This window comes from Planococcus citri, chromosome 5 (genome assembly GCF_950023065.1).
Source record: "Planococcus citri chromosome 5, ihPlaCitr1.1, whole genome shotgun sequence".
Classification (NCBI taxonomy): Eukaryota; Metazoa; Arthropoda; class Insecta; order Hemiptera; family Pseudococcidae; genus Planococcus; species Planococcus citri.
Genome location: NC_088681.1, coordinates 12,444,866 through 12,461,282, shown reverse-complemented (window position 1 = coordinate 12,461,282; position 16,417 = coordinate 12,444,866). Strand labels below are relative to the sequence as shown.

The window sequence follows — 16,417 nt, the reverse complement described above, 5'->3', positions numbered from 1 at the left end:
TTACAAAAAATCACATCTTGCCTAAGTTTGCTAAAAGTTACTGTAATTTACTACACCAAGATTTACAGTAATTCACCAGATGTTATGGCAATGGATGGAAAATTGAGGTAATTCATCGGAAATTACAAAATTTTATCAAAGATTACGGTATTTTACCAACAATTGAAGTAATTCACAAAAAATGATTGCAACTTTTGGTAAATTACAGAATTTCTACATTTTACAGAAGATTATTGTCATTTACTGTAATTTAAAAGAAATTACAAAGATTTGCAAAAAATATAATGATGGTTTTGTTATTTACCAAAAATTACAGCAATTCATCAAAAATTACTTCAGTTCACTAAAAGTCACGATAATTTACCCGAAATTACCGAAATATACGGAAAATTACGGTTATTTACCAGTTTCATTTACAATTGACTATTCATCTTCGATAATTTCACGATGATTCCGGAAATGATTTATAATAAAAAGTTGAAACCATTTCTATGGTAAATCCACATCCACAAATTATCCCAAAAACGTCTACGGAAATGAACTTGGATAATTTTTTCCAAAAAACTACCTAATGGCTAATCTAGAGATTTACGGTAATTACCTGCAGTTCTAATTTTTCGCGGTAATAATGGTAATTTTGATAGTAACATTGGTAATTATCGGTAATTCGTCGAAAAACCGCGGTAATCGGAGTAATTTTGCAACAATAAAGGAAAATAATCCCAATTAATAAAGGGTAAGTAATCCATTACGAATAAATACTGCTCAGAAAATTCTCACGCAATAAAACTATCTGTATGCGACTCACCTTGTTTCGAATAATTAGCCGCACATATCAAGGCCGAATCATGCAAAGGGCTGAAACAAATGGGAAAATGTAAAAAATCGAATATCCAATATACATATACTTCCAGCTGCAGGGTAAAATAGGTAGGTATGTATTTACTTGTTTGAGGAACTTAATATGGGAATGTTACGCGAGATATCATGGTTTTTATTGTAATCTGGAATATCTAAAGATTCGTTAGTGATGAGATCAAGTTCTTTTTCATCGTCGTTGTCAAAAAGTTGCTCCGTACTCCGCATAAGATTATCATTCTCCACTGAAATCAGAAGGAAAACACGCACGAAAAACGTGCTGCGGTGAATGTAGGTATACATTTGTTAAAGCAGTCATTCGAGAAAAAAAATGAAAACTCGGATTCGACATAAACAGATAGGTACAATATAGAAAGAGAAAGAATTGAAAATAGATCAATATAGTATACGGTAATTCATCATAGTGTAGATAACTCATATTATACAGACGGAGCGGTGTGGCGAGGGAAACGTGCTCTTACCTTGTAAATGAGCTTCTTCTAATTGTTCCATATCGTTTAAAGAAAGACTAGACTGCTGATGATTCACAGAAGCAGATTGTAAGATAGACGTGCCAACACCTGCAACATCCACGCTGCCTACGGATCGTGATCTTGACAGCGATGCTATTGTATCTAGGAAGGAAAAAAAAGCGCAGCACATTTTGATATATTGTTTATTTTATATGTACCTTTTATTTTTTCAAAATAAATAAGTCGGCATCGTGCGCTCTACAAATACACTCCGCAATAGGTAGAGGTACTCCCTCCCAATAGGTCTCTACGTATAATCTGCTGCATTTTCGATACATAATAAAGGAGGAGGATGAGGTACGCGCGGTGGTTTATTTTTTCGCACAGTGTTTCGTCTCGGCACTCGGCAGTAGGCTTTAATAGCCTGAAGCGAACTTTATATTGGTTTTTAAGAGCCATTTATATTTACCGTTGATTTGTGGTTTAACGTTTCTTTGAATTTTTGGCCCGCTGTAGTACGGATCGAGCAGAGCGAATGTTGACGATTCGGCGGTAATCCCTTTGGCTTTTTCCCATTCGTATAATTTCCTCGTGAATTTTGAAGAGATACCTTGAAATCGGTACAGGCCGGTTGATGTAGGTACAACTACTTCTTGTTTTCGTTTGCGGCCCGATTTGATTGCTCGTTTCATGTTTTGAAGTCTTCGTGGAATGAAAACAAAAGAAAACGCTGGGTTAAGAATGGGATTAAAATTACGAGTATTGTATTTGATGATTCTCAAAGTCAAAGAATAATGAAATCGTCCACATTCTTCATTTATTCACCACCATACATGATCGTAGGTATACGCAAAAAGCACCGAAAATGGATTCTAATCGTTCGAGAACGGTTTGTGCAAATTTTCGGAATAAAAATACAACAATTTAGAAAACCTGAATCGAAATCATAATACAAACAATCGATAAGGGAAGATGGAATCGTTCATGAACGATTTGAAAACAAAGAACAAAAACGAAATTGAATCATCAGCGACCGATTGCACAAAAAAAGTGAATCCCAGAATAATGTAAAAAAAGAATATAATCGTTCGTGAACGACAAATGTAAATAATGAGCATCAAGGAATAATTGAATCATTCGAATCATTCACGAACGACTTTGAGAAATAATTCGAATCATTCACAAATGATGACAATAATGACAAAAATGCTCAAATCGTTCATGAACGACACTAATACATACATTATCCGAATCGTTCACGAACGATACCTAAAAATCTCCAGACATTGGATCACTGACCTTTAAAATATTTTGAATATTCACAAATGGCTACAAAATATAATTTGAATTTTTCACAAACGATGACAAAAAAATGTCCAAATCGTTTAAGAACGACAGCAAAAAATTATTCCAATCGTTCGCCTAATTCAAAATCAAACTTTTCGTTCAGTTCACGAACGAGAAGAATGAGCCGTTCACGAAGGGTCGAAGGATGTTGAAAAATCATTCGAATCGTTCACGAACGTTGACAAAACAATTTCAAATCATTCACGAACGACATTAAAAAATTATTCGAAATAATACCGAATAATCACATGAAGATGAATCGTTCACGAACGATATCAAAAAAATCATCTGAGTCGTTCGCGAACAAACCAAAAAATTATTCGAATCGTTTACGAACGATTCTTTAGAATCATATGAAATGGAATCGGTCACCAACGACACCAGTAGGTACTCATTTGATTCGAATCGCTCGCGAACTTCAAAATTGAGTACACTTTTCAGTTAGCGAACGATTCACTCGAAATCAAATCATACCTGAATGATACCAAAAGAATGAACATTCGAACTGATCTCAAACGATGACAAAAATCGTTTGAATTGTTCACGAACTACATGGAAAAGTCATAAAATCGTACGAATCGTTCACGAACGATACCCTTGAATCATTTACCAAAGATACCAATAAATAATTTGAATCGTTCGCGAACAACTCCAAAAAATCTTTCGAATCGTTCACAAACGACATCAAACAATCATTCGAATCGTCCACGAACGACATCAAAACATTATTCAAATCGTTCGCGAACGACTCCCAAAAATTTTTTCGGATCTTTCATAAACGATGACAAACGATTATTCGAATTATCCACGAACACTAGGGTGACCCTTAAAATGCAAAAGTAAATATTTTTTCGGTCTGACCCCCTAAATTTTTTAATTATATCATAAAATTCTCGAATACAAAATTTTAGCCCATTTGGAGGTCATTAACCCGTGCCGAATTGGACTAGATGTTTAAATGGGATTTAACATAGGTTTTTAAGTGAAAATTGCATTTAAATTCCTCTTAGGCGCCTAAAAAATAATTCCGAGGGTTTTTTACAAGAAAATGCTACAAAAGCATGTCAAAAATCATATAAAACAATAACAGGTTCATGGGGACCCCCCTACCCTTCCTTCCCGCCCTGGAAATATTGAATTTTCCCCTATATTTTTAGGGCAGGTAGGAAGGGTAGGGGGGGTCCCCATGAACCTGTTATTGCTTTATATGGTTTTTGACATGCTTTTGTAGCATTTTCTTGTAAAAAACCCTCGGAATTATTTTTTAGGCGCTTAAGAGGAATTTAAATGCAATTTCCACTTAAAAACCTATGTTAAATCCCATTTAAACATTCTAGGCCAATTCGGCACGGGTTAATGACCTCCAAATAGGCTAAAATTTTGTATTCGAGAATTTTATGATATAATTAAAAAATTTAGGGGGTCAGACCGAAAAAATATTTACTTTTGCATTTTAAGGGTCACCCTAACGAACACATCTAAAAATAATTTCAATCGTTCTTTACTGATTTTGAAGGCATTTGACTCAGTCAGTCACAAAGAATTCAGAAAAATCAATCAATCAATCAATCAATCAATCAATTCTATTTATTTGGTTCAGGGGAACGAATTGTTCGCGAACGATCCCATAAATTTATTCAAAACTGAAACATTCACCAACAATACAAAAAATAATAATTCAAATCAATCTTGAACAATGACAAATAATAATTCGAATCATTCACGATCGGCCCTAGAGAGTCGTAAAATCGGACGAATCGTTCACGAACGAAACCATTATTTGAAACTGAATCATTTATCAACAATACCAAAAAATCATTCGAATCGTTCACAAACGACTTCAAAAAATCATTCGAATCGTTCACAAATGATTTCAAACAAGAAACAACCATTCGAATCTGTCCCGAACGACATCTAAAAATTATTCAAATTGGCCACAAACGACTCTCAAAATTCCAAAAATCTTAAAAATTGTTAATAAACGGTTACTAACGATCATTCGAATCGTTCACGAACGACATTCAAAAAACAATTTCAATCGTTCCTTACCGACTGTGAAGTCTGAAGGCATTCGATTCAATCATGAATGATTCTGAAAAATAGTATGAATCATTCACGAACGATACCCTGAATTGATTCGAAATCGAATCATTCACAAACGACACCGAAAAGTAATCAACTTGAACGAATCATTCACGAACGATACCCTTGAATCATTTGAAACCGAATTATTTATTAACGATATCAAAAATCAATTCAAATCGTTCACGAACGACTTCAAAAAATCGTTCGAATCGTTCACGAACGACTCCAAAAAATCGTTCAAATCGTTCACGAATGACTCCAAAAAATCATTCAAATCGTTCGCGAACGACTCCAAAAAATCGTTCGAATCGTTCACGAACGGCTCCAAAAAATCGTTCAAATCGTTCACGAATGACTCCAAAAAATCATTCAAATCGTTCGCGAACGACTCCAAAAAATCGTTCAAATCGTTCACGAACGACTCCAAAAAATCGTTCAAATCGTTCACGAATGACTCCAAAAAATCATTCAAATCGTTCGCGAACGACTCCGAAGTCATTCGAATCGTTCACAAACGATACTCTGAAATGACTTGAAATTCGATTACTCGCCAACGATACCAAAAAACATTTGAATCGATCTAAAAGTCAAAGCTCAAACCTTACTCAAACGATAGGTAGAAAACACTCATTAAAATCGTTTTCGAACGACACTGAAAAGTCATAAATTCGAACGAATCGTTCACGAACGATACTCTTGAATCATTCAAAATCGAATCATTTTCCGATGATATACAACAAGAATATTGGAATCGATCTCAGACAAATCATTCTAATCGTTCACGAACGATATCTAAAAAAATTGTTTAGATCGTTCGTAAACGACATTAAAAAATCATTCGCATCGTTCGCAAACGACTCCGAAATGTCAATCAAATCGTTCAAAAACGATACCTAAGAATCATTTAAAATTAAATCATTTGAAATTGAATCATTCAAGACCGAAAAATGACACTGAAAAATCATTCAAATAGTTCACGAACAATAGTTTTAGGGGCACATTCACTCCTAAAATTATGAATTATTTCTCAAAAGATTCAAATCATTCACAAACGACTTCGAAAAATAATCCGAATCCAACGATCAAAATTCTCTGTGCCAAATCGATTATGTCAACTCTGAAACCTGAATCGAGTCGTTCGAGAATAATTCAATTTCAATCACTCTCACCTCCTCATTTTATTCCCAACTACAAAACAAGACCAAAATTCACCTACCTGGTTTCTCTTTCAGCATACTTCTCCTTCTCTTTCTCCAGCCTTTGCTTCTCCCTGGCCACCTTCTGTAATTCTTTCTCCAACCAAGCGAGTTCTTTCTTTTCCGGAGGATTTGGTTTAGCACCTTGTAAAACACCAGAACTATTACAACTTTTGGAAACTCGTTTACCAACGAAAAAGTATTCCGTTCACAACTCACCTTGTTCTTTATCCAAAAATCTCAACACGTTGCTTTCAGATTTACTGCCAGGTCTCCATTTATGCCAATCGCTCTTGGATTTCTTCAACGTATTGGGGTTCTCGTTCTTATTAATTTTTGTTCTAGTCGGCGATAGGGATAATCCTTTGAGTTTCTGCCATTCTTGAAATTTCTGCTTGAACCCGGGGGTCAGATTACGTTCTTCTAGATAAGGCGCTAGTTTGGAGGCGTCGAATTCCATCAGTGTTTTATCGTCTTCGTCGTTGGCGCCTGCTCCATCTCGTAGCTTCCTCCAGTCGTGGTATTTTTCGTAAAATTCGCGAGACAGGCGTTTCTGCAGAGATTCGTATTTGTTTTGTACTTCTTGTAAGATTTCGTCCGGGTTGGTGAGGTCGGAAGCGTCGTCGTTCATTTTGGAAACTGATTCTGAAAGGAGTAATTACATTATACAAATGGGATTAATTTACGTCTTGTGCAACAGAAAAAAATTATTTTACTAGATTTCCCCCCCCCCCATGCTTCCAGACCCTTCAAATATCAACTACACTCAAATAGGATTAGGGATAGAAGAGGGTATGAACTTTTTAAACGTCACGAGTGACAACTGGTTATAAAGTTTGATTGAATAAATTACAAAAAATGAAACTTTCTGACCAATTTTAGCAAAAAAAAAGGACTTTCTTAAATTTTTGGCAAGAAAGCAGGACTTTATTCGGCAATTTTGATTAAAAAACAGATTAATTGGGACTTTTCGACAGTGTTGACTAAGCGGAAACTTCCTTATACTCAGACAAAAAACGGGACTAATTTTGGCCAAAAAAAACAATACTTTTGCTGAGTAATTTTGGAGCAAAAAGTGGACCTTTTAAGACAGCTGAGTCAAAGTCTTTGCCTTTTAACAAAAAACCAGAAATTTCTTGACAATTTCTTCAAAAATTACTCATAATTAGACAATTTTATCAGAAAATGACATTCTCACAATTTTGACAAAAAATGGGACTTTATTCACAATTTTAGCAAAAAATCTGACTTCCTCATACTTTGGGGACGAATTAGGACTTCTTGACATTTTGTCAAAAATGGGACTTTCAGGCTACTCAAGTGAAAAAAATGGAATTTTTTTTGACAATTCTGGAGGAAACATGGACTTTTTAGCAATTTGGGGACTTTTTGGAAATTTTTACAAGAAACAGAAGTTTTTTGATAATTTTGGCAAAAATGGGTCTTTCCGGCAATTCTGACAAAAAACGGGACTTTTTATGACAGTTTTGGGAAAACTGTATTTTTTTGACAATTTAGACAAAAAAAGCATTTCACAAAATTAGGACTTTTTAACAATTTTACAAAAATGGACTCTTTGAAAATTTTGAAAAAAATTAGACTGACATTTCTGGGGGAAAAACACTTTTTTGGAAATTTTGAGGAAAAACATGAATTTTTTGACAATTTTGGACAAAGTGGGATTATCAGACAACTCAGATGAAAAAAATGGAACCTTTTATTTGACAATTCTGGAGAAAACATGGACTTTTAGCAATTTGGGAACTTTTTGGTGATTTTGGTAAAAGTTAGGACCTTGGGTCTTTCAGGCAATTCTGACAAAAAATGGGACTTTCTATGATAATTTAGGGAAAACAGTATTTTTTGGGAAAATTTGACAAAAAGGACTTTACAAAATTAGGACTTTTCAACAATTTTACAAAAATAGGATTTTCTGACAATTTTGACAACAATTGGACTTTGAGACAATCCCGAAAAAAACATTTTTTTGGACATTCTGAAGAGAAACATGAATTTTTTGACAATTTGGCAAAAATGGGACTTCTTTTATTTTATATAAATTCTGAAAAAACATAGACCTTTGGCAATTTGAGAATTTTTTGGCGATTTTGGTAAAAATTAGGACGTTCTTGAAAATTATGCAAAGAAAAAGTGACTTTTTGGAAATTTTTACAAGAAGCAGAACTTTTCCGATAATTCTGACCAAAAAAAAAATGGGACTTTTCATGACAATTTTGGGAAAACAGTATTTTTTTTTAAATTTTGACAAAAAAAGGACTTTACGAAATTAGGACTTTTCAACAATTTTACAAGAATGGGATTTTCCGACAATTTTGACAAAAATTGGACTTCTTTCTGACAATCCTGAAAAAAAGCACTTTTTTGGACATTTTGAAGAGAAACATGAATTTTCTGATAATTTTGGTAAAAATCACGACCTTTTGAACGTTTTGCAAAGAGTGAGTCTTTCTGACAATTCTGAAAAAAAAAACTGTACCTTTTTTGGCCATTTTGGTGAAAAACATAGTTTTTTGGCAATTTTAGCAGAACTTGGTCTTTTTGCCTATTTTGGGCCAAAATTAGGACTTCTAGAAAATTTAGTAAAAAATTGGACTTGTTGATGGTTTTGAAAAAAATTGGGAGACTTTTTTTGACAATCCTGAAATAAAATGTACCTTTTTTAAAAATTCCAAGGAAAAACATAAATATGTCAACAACTTTAGCTGAACGTAGGACTTTTTGACAATTTTGGCATAGATCATGACTTTTCAAAATTTTTACAAAGAATGAGATTTTCCAACAAATTTGAAAAAGTAACTGGAATCTTTTTGGCCATTTTAGTGGAAACATAAGCTTTTTTTGGTAAATTTTAGCAGAGTATTGAACTTTTTGACAATTTTGGCAAAAATTATAACTTTTTGATAGTTTGGGCAAAAATCATGACTTTTTAATATCTAGTTTTGAAAAAAATGAGCTCTACATAAATTACAAGAATCCTGAAAAAAGGCACATTTTCTAGAAATTCTGAGGAAAAACATTTTTTGACAACTTTAGCTGAACCTGACTTTTGACAATTTTGGCAAAAATTATGACTTTTTGATAATTTTTGCAAAAATCATTACTATTTAACGGTTTTGCAAAAAAATGATCTCTACATATGACAATCATCCTGAAAAGAGGAACATTTTCTAGAAATTCTGAAGACATACATAAATTTTTTGACAACTTTATCTGAACGTAGGACTTTTGAGAATTTTGGCAAAAATCATGACTTTTTAATTGTTTTGCAAAGAATGAGACTTTCTAACAATTTTGAAAAAATAACTGAACTTTTTTCGCCATTTTGGTGAAAAACATAGCTTTTTTGGTAAATGTCATTAAAGCTTTGAACTTTTTGAAAATTTTGCAAAAAATCAGACTATTTTGATAATTTTGAAAAAAAATGAGCTTTTTAACAATAATCCTGAAGAAAAGGCACACTTTCTAGAAATTCTGACTGAAAACAGAAATTTTTTGAGAACTTTAGCCGAACATAGGACTTTTTGACAATTTTGTCAAAAATCATGACTTTTATGATAGTTTGACAAAGAATGAAACTTTTTAACAATTTCGAAAAAATGACGACTTTTTTTCGCCATTTCAGTAAAAAACATAGCTTTTTTGACAATTTAGGCAAAAATTTAAGAATTTTTTGAAAGTTTTGCAAAAAATTAATTTTTTTAAAGTTTTGCAAAAATAGTAAGTATATTACACAACGAGGGCCGAAAAAGTGATTTTTGACGAGGGTGAGGTTTGTGACCCGAACGAAGTGAGGGGAACAACTCACACGAGTTCAAAATCACTTTTTCTCCGAGTTTAATGAAGTAATTTTTCCTGAACGAGGGTGGAAAGTACTTATTTTTACATCCGAGCGATTCTCGCGAGGTTGGAAAAGTAGTACTTTTCAACCCTAGATAGGAAAATTAATTTTTTGACAATTTTGGTAAAAAAAAAAAAACAACTTCTGGGCAATTCTGGCAAAAAAGTGGACCTTTGTGGCAATTTTGGGGGAAACAATATTTTTTTTTTTTGACAATTTATGCAAAAAACAGAACTTTTTCGATAAACGTTTCCGATAATTTTGGCAAAAATGAGCACTTTCTGGTAATTTTACCAAAATAGGAGTTGTCAATTTTAGCAAAACACTGAACTTTTTTTTGGAAACCAGTGAATGGACAATAGACAGAGACACCATGCACAAAACGAAACAGATTCCAGAGAGAACTTACCATCATCGTATAAAAATCTGGAACTTTTGAAAGGACTGGGAGGGGTTGAGACAGCTTCTTGTATACCGTTTTCGATACCAGTAGGTGTTATGCTCTTGGTTCTGTACCATTTGAAAGGATTCTTATGAGAGCCACTGTTGACATTCGGACTGTAGCAAAGCTTCACATTATGGCTTTGAGGTTGCAGCTGTTGGAAATACGTTCACCATTAGGTAAGCATTTCAAAATCATAATCCTCTACCCCTGCTAATACCTCGAGTCACTTACCATCGCCGATTTACTCTTCATAAGGGTATTCTCAGGAGTGCCATTGGCTCCGTAGTCGGAACTGATATCGTCCACTTGGTAGGCAATTCCTGTAATCAGACAAAGTGCACCTCAAGGTCATATTGAGCGGTCATCAAGGCTATCACAGGTTGAATTCGCAATAGTACTAGTGTAATGCGGCTATTGGCGTTATAAGAGATCTCATAGAGTCTCCAACGACGACCAACGACGCGACGCGACGCCCACCGCAGTTATTTTATTTATACGCCGGACCCGCAGCGTGTTGGTAAAAGATGAAAAAAACCATCACCATCGCGCCCGCTCCTCTCTCTCTATCTATCTACATATCTGTATTCGTTCCGCTATATTTAAATGAACTGCGGAATGCGCGATTTGTGGGCGTTCGTTTCGATAAATCAACACAGCGGCCGGCACAAAAAATAGTAAAATACATCTCGACTGATTTGACCGCGTACTTTCAAGACCATTAACTTTACCACGTCCGAATTTCATTTTGTTTCTGTTTCTGCTCATCTCGACTGCACATGAACGAGCAGAAGAAAAATAAAAATTAGGTTATCTGCTATACTCGTATTAGTACCTACTCCCATATGTCCCTATCTACCTATAGCTTAGGTACTGAAACAAGGTAGAATTTTTTTACCATTTTTATTTTATTTTTTTTTCTCATTTTCACCTCGTATCGTCGCACGTGTTAACGAACGCCATAGCTCAGTGGCCGCGATGAAATATTGTACCGATTATAAGGGCAGGGTTGACAGTACCCATGTTAATAGGGCACCTGCTCGAGTTTACTATACATACGTACATCTACATATACGCGAGTACCTACGTGTGTACTTTTTTTCTTCATTTTTTTACTACCGTAGTATAATATAGTTTTTTCTCTCTCGTTTTCGGGATTTAAATTACACAACTTGTCGTATAAATTAAACGAACGTTACACCAGGACACAGCGTACGCTAGCTGCATAGTGTCAATATAGCATAGGTGAATTTTTCGCTTCCCCCTTGTCGTCTCTTGCCTTCTCTGCAGCACATTGATCTCTCTCTCTTTTCTAATTAACGAATGACTACCATCATAAAAGTGGTGTTATCGAAAGTCCCTCGTACTCGTAGTATACCTACTTACCTTATTTTAGCCATTTTACTATAGGTAGCATCTGAGAAAGCGAAATTGGGTGAAATTTCTCCAAGTATATTTCGTTAACGCGCACATGTTTAAGATGGTGGTGGAATGGAACAATGAAAGAAAAGGCAATTATCTAGCCCCCCTCCTCCTCCGACCTTGGAATGGGAAAAATTCCAATTTTGCTTCTAAGATAATGAAATTCTTCTTCATTTTTCGAGTAAATTTTACTCAGTTTTAAAAAAAAATTATTTTCAAATTTCACATTTTTAGAAGAACAAATCAACATTTTTGGGGATTCGGATCAGCGAAAATTGACGTAAAATTCAAATTTAAAATTAGAGAACAATTTTTTCAGCCGTATTTTGCTACAAATTTACTTTGCACATACTTCAAAAATATCACATTTTGGGCGAATAGCTGATGGAAAAAAAGACAATGTTCAAACTTTCAAAAAAAATTAATTTTGGCACCTGAAGTTTTGGTTGAAGAAGTATTTTGGAACATGTTTTCTATAAAAATTCAACACTAACTGACATTGGAGTCGAATAGGCAAAAGAAAACAGAACTTCGATATTTTCCTGAGGATAAAGGGAGGGGGGTTGGGAACGATGAGCACGTTTAGTAGCGTTTCCTGCTCATTTTCAGTAATTTTGTGCTATTCTATACAATCTATAATGATTTCTTAATCAGGGTGTCTCAGAAAACTACCAGACAAAAAATCATGACTTTTTCATGACTTATTTTTCACATTTTTACCGCATGAAAATACCCCCCCCCTCCTCAAAAAAATGATAATAAAAATAAATGACTCGAAACTGCGAGGAAATTTTTAAAAATTTGTAAGCAAGTAGTTATTTCAGTTTTTTCATTTTTCTGATTTTTTTTTTATTTCATGGGCTTTTCAACAAAATTTCAAATTCGTTTCGAGCAAAATTCATGACTTTTTCGTGATTTTTTATGACTTTCATGATCGTGAGACACCCAGAAAATGATGTTTTGAATTTCAAAGCACATTATAATTTTTTTCAATTTTCTGGTAATTTTTTAAAAATTTGTACCTACTTGAATAATATTATATGCGACAATTATTTATTTTTCAGAACACTTCTGAAAGAATTTTTGACAATTTTGCTGTCTTTTCGTCAAGTATATGAACTTTCTCCAAAATTTTCAAGAAATTTTTGCATTTTTTAAATTTGGATTTATAGACTGTATTTATGGGCTCTTCCATAATTTTTCTTCAAATCAATTCTTCTCGTTTTTCGTTACATTTCTGTAGTTTTTTTTCAACTTTCACTCATTTTTACATTTTTAAAATATAATTTCGATGATTTTTTCAAACATATTGTTTAATTATTAATTAATGTTTCCGCCAATTTCAACATATTTTACAAGATTTTGACAATTCAATCAACTTTCATCACATTTTTCAAAAGTTTCTTGCAAAATTTTGTCAATTTTCAGTTAATTTTCAGCGATTTTTTTCATCATTTTGAGCAATTTTTCAATCACTTTCAAACTTTACCAACTTTTTATTTTTGTTTTTTTTTCTGCCATTTTTTTTGCAAGTACAGGTGAATTTCTGCCAAATTCAAATAATTTTTTTGAATTAGGTATTTGACCATTTTTTGTAACTTTAGGAACACTATTTCTATGATGTTGCAAATTTGGTGCAACATTTGGTAATTTTGCATAAATTTCCGTGACGACTAAATTTGGGTGAATTTCAATAATAATAATTATACTCAGTGGCGTAGCCAAGGGGGGGCGAAGGGGGCCATGCCCCCCCCTTGAGAGCGAAAATTTGAAAGAAAACATGCAAAAATGGACGTTTTTTCGCTGTTTGGACCCATTTTTTCCAAAAATTTTTGCTCTCGCTTCGCTCGAGCAGTAATTTTGACTTCACTTTCATAAAATCACCACACATTACAATAGATTTCCAGAAAATTACCCCTCATTTCGATTTTTCATGTCTAAAAAACTGGTTTTGCCCCCTCCTTGAGAAAATCCTGGCTACGCCACTGATTATACTTGGGTAAATTTGGCTTTTCATTGATGAGGGAATTATGATAAAAATTAGGTAATTACCGGTAATTACGAGAAAAATGTTGACAGCTGCTTGAAACTTTCTGCGAAAAGTTGTTCTTGTGAATTATCAATAAATCTGTGCAAACTTTCGGGAATTATAGGTAAATTTGAGCAATCAAAATTTTGGTAATTACCGGTAAATTTGCGCAAAGTTCTGGTAATTACTGGTAAATTTACGCAACATTTTGGTAATTGGCGGTAATGTTGTGCAAAATTTCAAGAATTACAGGTAATTTGTAGGTAATTACAGACAAATTTGTGTAAAAGTTTGGTAATTACCGGTAATTTTGCGCAAAATGTTGGTATTTACTGGTAACGTTGCACAAAAGTTTAGTAATTACCTGTAATTATGCGCAACATTTTGGTAATTACTGGTAAATTTGCGCAAAATTTTAGTAATTAACAGTAAATTTGCGCAAAATTTTGGTAATTGTCGGTAATGTTGTGCAAAATTTCAACAATTACAGGTAATTTGTAGGTAATTACAGGCAAATTAGTGCAAAAAAGTTTAGTAATTACCGGTAATTTTGCGCGAAATGTTGGTAATTACCGGTAATGTTGCACAAAAGTTTGGTAATTACCTGTAATTTTGCGCAACATTTTGGTAATTACTGGTAAATTTGTGCAAATTTTCGGTAATTATCGGTAATTTTGCGCAAAACTCCTTCAATTACAGGGGATTTTTAGATAATTAATCAATTATCCCAACAAATTTGTGCAAAATTTTAGTAATTACCAGTAATTTTGCGTAAATTTCCGATATTTACCAATAATTTTGAGAAAAGATTTTAATAATAACCAGTAGTCTTGCATAAATTTTTGTAATTAGGTACATATTAAAAATTTCGTATAAGTTCTGGTGATTTTGGGTCATATGGTGCAAAACTTTGGTGACCACTAGTAATTTTATGCAAGTTTTGGTAAATATCAGTAACTGTGAGTAAATTTTGGAAAATTGCCATTGATTTAGGATAAATTGTTTTGATTTTAAGAACTGTTGTAAAAGTTTCGATAATTACCGTAATTTTGTGTAAATATTGGTAATTACCGGTAATTTTGTGCAAAAGGATTTTCGAGTTTTGACTATTGTCATTGATTGTTTGCAAATTTTGACTAATACGAGTACCAGAAACATTGGGAAAATTTTGTAGAAAATTACCGGTAATTTTGCGTAAATTTGGGTAATTGCCGGTCATTTTGGGTAAAATGTTGGTAATTACCAGTAATTTTTTCATAAATTTGGATAATTATCAGTAATTTTGCGTAAAATTCTTCTGATCTTAAGAATGATTGGAGATTTTGTCCAGATAGTTACCGTAATTTTGTGTACATTTTGGTGAATACCAGAACTATAGCGTAAATTTCGGTAATTACCAGTAATTTTGTACACATCCTTGGTAATTTTCCGTAATTTTGAGTAAATGTTTGGTAATTACAGGTAATTTTGTACCAGTTTTGGAAATTAATCGTATTAATACCGTTGTATAAATATTGGAGGATTATTGGTATTTTTGTGTGAAATTTTATCACCAGACCTGCCAGTATTTTTTTAAAAAAATTTGTTTAAAAAGATGTAGGTGAAAATTTCAAGGTAAATTTTGGTAATTACCACAAGTTTTGTGAGAATTTTAGTAATTACTCGATAATTTTGTGTAAATTTCTGAAACCAACGGTGATTATGTATTTATAGAATTGAAATTTTTATCTTCTTGAATCAAAAATGATTTCAACACATTCATACTCGTATTCAAGACATGGCTAAAATCGAGGACTGAAAACTCGACATCAAAAATTGAATAATGCATAACATTAATCATTCTGCATGATTTACCAAAGAATTTTCATCACCATCAACCCCCCCCCCCTCTCATCTGCATCATCACATCACAGTAGCACATATTTGAAGATCTCTCGACCAGATTACGGTATCGATTTGGAACTTCTCAAGGCCAATTCGACGACATCTAGAGCGTGGAAAAGTACTACGTAAACGTACGCTGTTGCACACCAATAATATTACGAGTACGTGAATAACCTTTACATCTCAACTATATGTACCAGATGCCTAAAAAGGAGCTCACACCAGAAGACATACCATCGACATGAAATTTTCTGCAACATTGCCAAACCTTCTAATAAGGATTTCAAAACAGACTGCATATATATACGAAAAAAACCCCAGCTGATTTAAACCAAGCTCTGGATCTCTCCTTACAGTCTATACAGAGAGGAAAGACCTTATATACTCATGAGTACCCATTAACGCAAATCATACAAAACGCTCATTAAAAAGTCGTAAAAAAGAGTCGGTTGCGCGTTGCCATTTCGCGAAAAAACATTGAGCAGCATTCGAGTTCGTGAAATGTCGAAAGCGCAACACGCTCGTAGTATATAAATATGTACCTACTATTTTGATTTAAAAGTCTATACAATGCGGGTACTCGTAGTAGTAGTACATTACACATTACGGTGTGCAAAATTATATTATGAATACCACACCGACGATTCGATTCGATTCGATTCAATTCCGATACGCCAAACAAGAGTGGGACGATACTATAACGATAGACTCGATCGTACGTACATATAACATGTATGTATATCTATAAATCCAAAAATAAATTAACAACGTTCTCTGTTACTCTGGCATTTTTTTTAATAATAGAAACCTCTGCTCTGCGCC

At 33.5% G+C, this 16,417-nt stretch overlaps 1 protein-coding gene across 2 annotated transcripts in view; it reads right to left on the bottom strand.

Moving 5' to 3' along the window:
* Positions 1–16,417, bottom strand: part of LOC135846316 (uncharacterized) — an 84,278-nt gene that overhangs the window by 22,895 nt on the left and 44,966 nt on the right. For both annotated transcript variants that reach the window (XM_065365343.1, XM_065365341.1), the window contains 8 exons: positions 10,495–10,583; positions 10,228–10,414; positions 6,179–6,604; positions 5,980–6,103; positions 1,801–2,033; positions 1,341–1,493; positions 947–1,103; positions 809–858 (listed from right to left, as the gene is read on the bottom strand). In XM_065365343.1, coding sequence (XP_065221415.1) covers positions 809–858; positions 947–1,103; positions 1,341–1,493; positions 1,801–2,033; positions 5,980–6,103; positions 6,179–6,604; positions 10,228–10,414; positions 10,495–10,583 — 1,419 coding nt within the window. The remainder of the gene's footprint in view (positions 1–808; positions 859–946; positions 1,104–1,340; positions 1,494–1,800; positions 2,034–5,979; positions 6,104–6,178; positions 6,605–10,227; positions 10,415–10,494; positions 10,584–16,417) is intronic.